This window comes from Galeopterus variegatus, unplaced genomic scaffold, assembly GCF_000696425.1.
Source record: "Galeopterus variegatus unplaced genomic scaffold, G_variegatus-3.0.2 Scaffold6905, whole genome shotgun sequence".
Lineage (NCBI taxonomy): Eukaryota > Metazoa > Chordata > Mammalia > Dermoptera > Cynocephalidae > Galeopterus > Galeopterus variegatus.
Genome location: NW_007733016.1, coordinates 34,967 through 44,048, shown reverse-complemented (window position 1 = coordinate 44,048; position 9,082 = coordinate 34,967). Strand labels below are relative to the sequence as shown.

General features: G+C 39.3%; 1 protein-coding gene across 1 annotated transcript in view; it reads left to right on the top strand.

Moving 5' to 3' along the window:
• Positions 1 to 7,551, top strand: part of TMEM178A (transmembrane protein 178A) — a 14,541-nt gene extending 6,990 nt beyond the window's left edge. The window contains exon 3 of the mRNA XM_008591399.1: positions 6,594 to 7,551. Coding sequence (XP_008589621.1) covers positions 6,594 to 6,835 — 242 coding nt within the window. The 3' untranslated portion in view covers positions 6,836 to 7,551. The remainder of the gene's footprint in view (positions 1 to 6,593) is intronic.
• The last annotated feature ends 1,531 nt before the right edge of the window (positions 7,552 to 9,082 follow it).

Sequence of the window (9,082 nt, the reverse complement as noted above, 5' to 3'; positions counted from 1 at the left end):
GGCATCTTCATTCTCTGCCTGAACGTATTAGCTGAACCTTCAATGAAAAACATCAATGATGTGACAGTTTGAGCTGTTCAGATGGAAGCTCTGGACAGTTCTTCTTCTGCTTTATTGCATAGGGACAGGGCTTGAGTACCCACATGTGGAACAGCAGCGCTGCCGACTGTCAGTGCATATCTGGGAGCTGGGTCCCCTTTTCCCCTTCCCCAAGGCCTTGCAAGGGGTCCTCCAGCTGCCAGGGCCTGCTTAACACTCCCCAAGGGCCGCAGCTTTAGGCTTTTAATGTCATGTGCTCTGAGGTTATTTACATGCAGGCACAGAGGCAGGCACAGAGGGCTGAGGGAATATGACTGTCATCTTCCAGCTTTAAGCCTCTGCCCATTACACGACCATACTGCCTTCAGTGTACTGTGGACGAATATTTCCATCCAAATGAAGCGATGTATTCTATTAGATTGCCATGGTAATATAACTACAATGATTATAATTTAAATTGTAAATATTTTAAAGTGTTAATTTGTTCAATGCAAACATTTTTCAAATACAATTTTTATGTCTCTGCAGTAAGATTTTTATTATTATTTTATATGCTGGGAGTCTCAAAAATTGGATCGAGGTTGGGCCTCCCTTGGTTTGGGTCTCACTGCCCTCTGGATCCTTTCTCCTTCACAGGCTGTGACCTGAGTGGCCACTGCTGTTTTGGAAGGTTACTACGGCAGGTAGTAACACTCCCATACTGACAGCGGAGAAAGAGGAGTCAGAGCCCAGGCGTTCCCATCAAAGCTGCAGAGGCAGTTAACACCCGCACTGGGTTATGCATTCCTTTGCTTCAGTGCATCTTAATAAAAAACGAGTCTGCTGTGATAGGTGTATTGAATTATCTAGGGTATCTATCGATTATGATCTAAAACTACAGATCTGTAATGCCTTATCTGAAACCTTTGGGGCCAGATGTGTTTTGGAATTCAAGGTTTTTAAAATTTTATTTTAGAAGGTAATATGGTACATGTATCCTATATTATCTAATGCCCTCAGCAAGGTCTTGAAATCAAACACATTAACATTTCTGCAGCAAAACTTATGAATATTCACACTAAGCAGGATCAATAAGGACTATAACAGCCTTATGTTAGAACAGGTCAGACTTTGCTGCAATGAGATTGCGGCTGTCTTTCAGAAAAAGATCGGAGGTTATTGAATTTAGAAATTGCATATTGTGGATCTGTCTCTGTGTGTTTTAAATTTTGTCAGTCTTTATTAGTCCTGTCAGTCATTTAGTTAAGACAGTGTAGGAAGAGATTTTGAGTAATCTGTGTGAAAAGTAACGTGAGGCACTTTTGTTAGAAGAGGAAAGAGACCAGAACGATGGGCAGGCCATCTTTTGATGGAGTGGTGGAAAAAAAATCAATGTTTATGCCTTTGGGTGTTGCAGTTATGTTATTTATCAAGCAGGCTAACCAGGGTGAAGTAACTTCCACTCCTTTCAGCCTTTTAAGCACATCAAAGGAGGGTGGTTGGGAGAATGGGCCCGGCTACCCTAATTATATCTTACCAGCTGGCCACAGGCAGCATGAAGATTTTAGGGTAGGAAATTAGTTGATGATCTGGGATGGTAGCATAAATTTACTTCTGTCCTGATTTGAAAATATCCCTTCCAGCCCTGTAATGATATCATGGTATCTTCTAATTAAGGATATTGGCAGAAAACCTTTTAATATTTTATAAGAAAAGTAGCTGCTTGTAGGGCTTGTAAGGGAGCCAGTAATTATTCACTCTTTTGAGGATGCTACCAGCAGTAGCCAGGATGGAGCTTGGACCTCAGGAGCCCCTCTCTCCTGGGGCCACCAGCTGGACTGAAGAGTATCCGCTAGTCAGAGGAGAAGCAGAAGGGAAGGGAGAGCCTCAGAGAAGGGTGGAGGAGAGGTGGCCCTTCTCCCCGTAGATCTTCAGGAAGACCATTTGATTTTGAACTTTTTCAATGCAAGGGTGGTGCCTTATTTATCTTTTCACACCCCCTTCGCATACCTGTCTTTAACTGGATTGCTACTGACAAAAATGTAGCATCATCTGAAGTCACTTGCAGTATAGGTAAGTCCTACGTGGGGTAATTTGGATGAACAGGCTCTTAAGTTGGCAGAAAATGTGTTGCAGACTCAGTTTTATCCAGCAGGTTTTCTTGACTCCATGTGCTCAGCTCTGTCAGACTCTGTGGGGAATTTACAGAAAGTTCAAGGGGTCTCTACTACCTTTCCCCAAGACGCATGCTGGAAAGTGGAGTGGAAAGGACACTTTAGGTTCTTGACCACATCAGTGTCAGACCGATTATGGCTGTGACCAACAAGAACTCATGGAATTAAACTACCTCTGATATGAGCAGAACTAGGTGTGGGACATAGTAGATACCGGATAAATAATTGTTGAGTAACAGGTTAAATAACATTTAAAATACTATAGTTTTGCTAAGACCTATAAAAGAGATAGAAATATACTTCATTCTAGAAGGTAAAATAATGGTTAACCAGAGGCTGGTGGGGGGTGGGGGTTGGGGATGGGGGAGCATGCGGATTGGTGGACTAACAGGTACAAAACTACTACGCTGTCCACTCTAAGCGAACCATTGTGCAGTGTATGCATGTACCGAAACTACACCCTGTACCCCACAGATATATACAAGTAAATGTTAAAATAAAAACAAATAGATTTAAATGAGAAAAAAATATATACTTCATTCCCCCCCCCCCCCACGCTGTTATGGGCAGAGTCTCCACCCCAGTTCATATGTTGATGTAAGTCTTGACCCACAGTACCTCAGAATGTGACCATATGTGAGTCTTTAAAAGGAAACTTAAGTTAAAAATGAGGTGATTGGGGTGGGCTCTAACCCAGTATGACTGGTGTCCTTATAAGAAGAGAAGACAGTTACACAGAGATGACTGTGTGAAGACACAGGGAGAAGATGGCCATCTACAAGCCAAGGAGAAAAGCCTCAGAAGAAACCAGTCCTGCTGACATCTTGATCTCAGACTTGTAGCCTCCAAAATTGTGAGAAAATAAATTTCTATTGTTTTGGCTACCCAGTCTGTGGTACTTTGTTATGGCAGCCCTAGAAAACTCATACACAAGAGTACTGTAAGATGTGCATACAGAACCTAAAGTAGAATTCCACTGTACCAAAATTGAGCTGAGACTATTAATCTAGCTACAATAAGCATGCTTCCGTCATTTAGAAGATTTTTATGTCTTTGAATTTAGAAGGATTTATTTTTTCTTTTTAAAACATCTTGAATGGATTAGGCTTTTTTTTTTTAACAAGAGCTTGTTGGAAAAGCTGGAAACAATACTCTGTCTCCTCTCAGTATATTTCCTTGTAACAAACAGTCTTGCCCATCCTATAATTAATAGCTGTGGCAGCTATATACAATGAATATTTGCAAACTTGCTTAAGAGATGTGAGGGTCTGAAAAGATCTTATATTTGCTTTTCTTGTTAGTCTCTCCTTCAATGCTTCCTTCTTACTCAGAAGAACTTTGAGAGCATCTTGGAAGGAAAGAAGACGTTACTGTAAGGCAGCCTGTGGGGGCATTTGTGGGAAGGGAACAGGGAGAGAGGGGCCACATTTGTGGGCTGATAGGCCTGCTCTCCTGCACTCTCAGATGAGTGAACAAAGACACCAGGAAATAAAGCAAGTTTTCATCAAAGTTTAATGAGTCCCCTGTTCCAGAAAGGACTTAAGTGACACAGAGATGCATGTAATACTTCATGATAAAATAAATACAGATAAGTAATAAAAATAAAACAAAGGGACAATCAGGTTTACAAGGCAAGATGGATCTAAGAGTGAGATAAGAAGCAAAAAGCATGCTGTGAAATCCCTTACTTTTACTTATGGTGGGCCACACATTTGCTATTAGGGAGCTTCAGCTCTTTGGCAACTTGGACAAAGAAAGAAATTCTCTTAGTGACAGCATTCACAGTGTCCATGAGGTAAACACAAACCTAGTGCCTGGGGAAAGCACAATCACTCCAGACCTCAAGGGTAGAGAGAAATCTTCATTCTGGTTAAATCCTCAGATTAGATTGTTTCCTATAATCCTCTTCTATTCAATATGAATCAGGGATGTAATGCTAAAATCTATTTTACCAAAAGCAATTTTATAGAGTTGGCAGGAGAGAGGTGCTAATAAAACTAACATTTACTATAAGATCAAAGGAGTATATACAGAAAGAAAAACACATAGGACATTCCATTTTTATTTAGTTGCATAATACTGACTACGAGATTCACTAGGAAGTTTTAGGAAATGTTTTTATTCCATGTCTTACTTTCAAATAACGGAAATACAGAAATTTGACACTATAAGGGATTTCAGTAATGAAGCCCCCCATTTTTTCCTAGATGAAGAAACTAAGGCTCAGAGAGGCTAGCTATTTTCAAGGTCGCACAGTGATAAGAAGAGCTGGAGACTAGAATACATATTTTTTTGCATTCCAAACCAATGCAATTAGACATCAAAGGATGCTTAAAACTCTAAGTTTGAACTCAAGCTTTAAGGGGTCATTAAAACCATGTTACTTGTAAAAATGCTTGCTTTCAGGCATTCAGCTGTGTACTGACAGCTAAATGCAGAATAGAGTTGTTTTTCCTGTGAAGAGGTCATTATTCTATTATCATATTTTGCTTGTTGATACTCCAGAGATCATTTTTTTCTTACTGCTTTATTTTATTACCAGCATTTATTAAAAGGCCCTCGTAAGTGCTGTCTGTTTTGGTTCCAGTGAAAACATTCGTGTAGATGTTAAGAATGTTTGATTTTCACAAGGTTTGAAAAAAGCAATGAAATGTTCTTTTTTAAAAATTGAAACAATTAATTATACATGTTTGTGGGTACATAGGTGACTATCAGTACTTGTGTACAATATGTGATGATCAAATCGGGATAATTAGCATATTCATTACTATAAAATGTAATCATTCTTTGTGTTCGTTAATGAAATATTCTTTTTTGAATGGCCCATTCTTTTATGAAGGCATTATTTCCAACTTGATCTTTCTTTTGGAGAACTCAAAGTGATATGTTTGCTGTAATAAGTTGGAGCAAGAAGTCAGAAGATACAATTTTATCCTTTTGTAGAAAAACAGAATCACTTTATAGAGTTTAACAACAGAATTAGGCAAAGAGTAGGGAATATCAAATTATCTCAGATCAAGTGTCTTTCTGATTTGAACGCTTATTTTCTAAATGCACATTTGGAAAAGGATTGAGGCAATGTGCTCTTTCATGACTTGAGTGGAGGCAGAATTCAAGCAGTTAAAAAATGGTATTGAGGTGATCTTTATTTCCTTCAGATTGCTACCTGCTCTGATTGTTTTTCTGTTAACGTTTCTGATCTCCTAAGCTATAGGTTAAAAAAAGGAGGGGGGATCTGCTATTTTTAGCTCCCTCTTTTTAGTTCCAAGTCTGTGTTTCTGCTTCCAGTGGAAATGCTGCATGTATCCCTAAGGATACCAAAGCAATTTTCCAGCAAATAGATGCTACCTCCATCATACCTAGGGATAAACCAGAGTATGAAGAAGAGACGCGTAGGACTTGGGACAGAGCTGGACATTCTGATACTTGACTGGGTGCCAGTTTCTGTTTTCATCACCCACCTTCAACTCAGCGACTGCCTCATTCTGATTGATCCTATGCCCATCCAAAAGCAGCATCCATGGAGGTCCATTGTGGTGGAATAGAAGCATCTACATCTTTGGAACATCACTTGAATGCTAAAAATCCTGTGTTTTGGGCTGGGGAAGCATTTTTATCAGAGTGCTGATTCTACTGTTCTAGAAGGACAATTATATTTACATGTACTGCTATAAAAAAGTAAAATTTGGGATCTGCCTGTTTCCCTTATGTCACCCAAATTGTTTACATTTTGAATGGTTAAAGTATATGATCTTTTCTTACATGGCTATTTTACATCTCTTCCAAATTCCTGGACTTATATTATTTAAAAGCATTCATTCATTCAAGAAAATTTTATTGAGGCCCTAGTATGTGCCAGACTCTGTACCTTAAACAAAAGATTTAGCCTCTTGTGAGAATTCATTTAAAATATTATAGGCAGCATGATAAAGACTTGATTGAAAAAAAGCAAACTTTGTATAATGATTGGGACTATATAAAAATGTGTCAAATCAGGTATAGAGCAAATGGAAATGAAAACTATTTTGCATTAGGTTGGAGTGGTTATAGAAGATTTTTTTCCTTAGAAATAGAACTTTTATTAATTTTTTAAAGAATATAAAATAAAAATAAATTCAAATGACATAACCATTCAAACCAGATAATTCTGGGTAATTCAAGTTATCAGAATTTTTCTCTTTTTCATTGCTGTATCTCTGGTGCCTACAGTAGAGTCTGGCACAGAAGTTTTGACAATGTTTGTTGAATGAATTAATTCGAGTAAAAGAAGTACAGATCCTTTATGAATTTGGAGTGATTGCCTTATTGGTTGACCCAGTTTTCACAAAGCCCTGTCTGGCATTTGCTTTGTAGCAGACAGAACTGTAACTGATCATTCTGTTCTCTTTGTATTATTTATAGGGATATTTTGCACCATTTCGCTCTGCACTTACGCTGCCAGTGTCTCTTATGATTTGAACCGGCTCCCGAAGCTAATTTATAGCCTGCCTGCTGATGTGGAACATGGCTACAGCTGGTCTGTCTTTTGCGCCTGGTGCAGTTTAGGCTTTATTGTGGCAGCTGGAGGTCTCTGCATCGCTTATCCGTTTATTAGCCGGACCAAGATTGCACAACTAAAGTCTGGCAGGGACTCCACTGTATGACTGTCCCCACTCAAGGCCCGTCCATAGTGCGGGTGACTGCTGAGGCGAGCAGAGCCCAGGTTCACATCAGGATTCCAAGCACAAAGCGGTCTTTTACATTCCAACCTGTTGCCTGCAAGCCCTTTCTGGATGACTGATAAAAAAATCATGCAAAACCTCCCAACCTTTCTAAGGACGAGACTACTGTGGATTCAAGTGCTTTAATGACTATTTATGCTTTGACTGTGAGAAATAGGGAGCAGTGCCATGGAACACTTCTAGGTGTAGAAAAAGAGGAATGGAAAAATTTGTATGATTTTCATTTCTTTCAGAGAGTTTGTATATAACAGTTACCTGAGAGTCATTTCTATTTGGAAAAGGATTCGTAACAAAGCAAGTATAATTTTCTTGTCATTGTACCAAGCTTGTTAAATTTTAATGCAGCATCTTCAGAACTTGTCCTAATGGTGTCTTGTTGTGTCAGCACCAAATATTTGTGCATTATTTGTGGATATTCCTTGTCACAAGAAGATTCTATGTTGCCTTATTTTTTTAAATTGAAGTCTCTTCTCTGTCTTTATACTGAAATTGAAATCGTAACACAAAAACAAAACCAGATCAACCGTGTAAGAGCTAATCTGTGACACTATGCAGTATTGTTTAAAGTCCTATCTGTTGTTCAACTTGTCTCTTTATGTTAACTGGATTTCTGCATTAAATGACTGCCCCCTTGTTAATCTGGGTGTGTTTTCCTGTGTCTTTTAGCTGTGTCAACAAGTCTCCCTACAGTATGGACAGAGGAGAACTCTGTTATTTTAATAAGACTCTTGTTAAGACTTACTAATTGCTTCATTTTCACTAGGTTGGCCATTATTTATCAATAGCAACTACACACTTGCTTTTGACAAAAGATGTCATTTTCAAACATCTTTTTAAACCTTTCTATAATATTTTAAATTTTCTTTCCTCTTTCTCCCCCTCCCCATCTCTTTCCCTCTTCACCTCTCCTTCCTCTTCTGCCCACTCCGCCCTTCCATGAGCCCAGTGTGTGTAAAGGGCACATGGTCTCTGGCCTTGTTCTTGGACCTCCCAGCCCACTGACTTTAAAACTTGGCTTCACATTAGACTCACCTGGTATATTCTTCGCCTGTACCTCACTGGGTCCCACCACAGACCAGTTAACTCTGAATGTCTGAAGCTGGGCCTGGGCTTGAATTTTTGAAAAATTCCCAGACAATTCTGTTGTGCAGCTGAGATTGACAGCCACTGTTTTGGCCAAAATTGGAGTTACCTCCTTAGCTACTAACTAAGCTAACTAACTTATTTAGCACTTACTATGTGTCAGTAACTGGACTGTGGTTTTTTCCAAGTGTTATTTCACTTAATGCTCTCAAAAGCTCTGTGAGGTAGGTGCTGTTACTCCATTTTTCTGATAAGGAAGCTGAGGATCTGACTCAAGGTCATTTTTTCCCCTCAATCCTTTTCCTATGTGTGGTACAGGGCAAAAGTTAAAATCTGTCCATTTTGTTTTCTAATCTTTCAGTGGAAGGGTGGGCACAAGCTAACTTCTAAGCTTTTCTTTTTAACTCAAACATTATCCCCTCTTCTACATACAACATAGGATGAATGTGCTCTGTAAAATAGGGGAGGATGCCATCTCCAGAAGAAAGACACTTTCAGATGTTAATTTCATAAAAGGTACTTTTCTTTTTTCTGTATAAAAACTTAGTTTGTACTCATAAAAGGAAAATGATAATTGATCCCCAAAGAATCAAGTCTGATTCCCAAGTGACAGTGTCCACATATTGTCATGTAAGCTGTTTGGAAGAGGTTAGATGATGCTGGTTGCCACACAAGTCCCCGCCCCGGGTTCCAGGCACAGCTGAGGCTTGCGAGTGTATTCACTGACAATCTCTCAGGCCTGTTTAATAAAATGGTCCCTCTGGATGAGATCAGAGACATAGAAAAGGGCAATTATTTTCACTTATTGCTTATGTGGGAAATGCTCAAAGCGGGAGAACTCTTTCTTTGAAGTCTGCTTTAAAGGTGTCCATAGAAGATGTCAAGACTCTTGAACGTTTATATTCCAACCACCAAAGCAATGTCTGAGTGAGTAACTTTTGAAGTTTGAGAGACGTTTCCTAGGGAGTTGACGAGAGAATGGAAGAAAGCCTCCCAGCTGCAGAAGGTTGAAAGGTTCACACACCAGGAAGATTTGCCCTGGAGCCAGGGTAGTTTACTCAGGATTGGAACTGTGCGTGTGTGAGG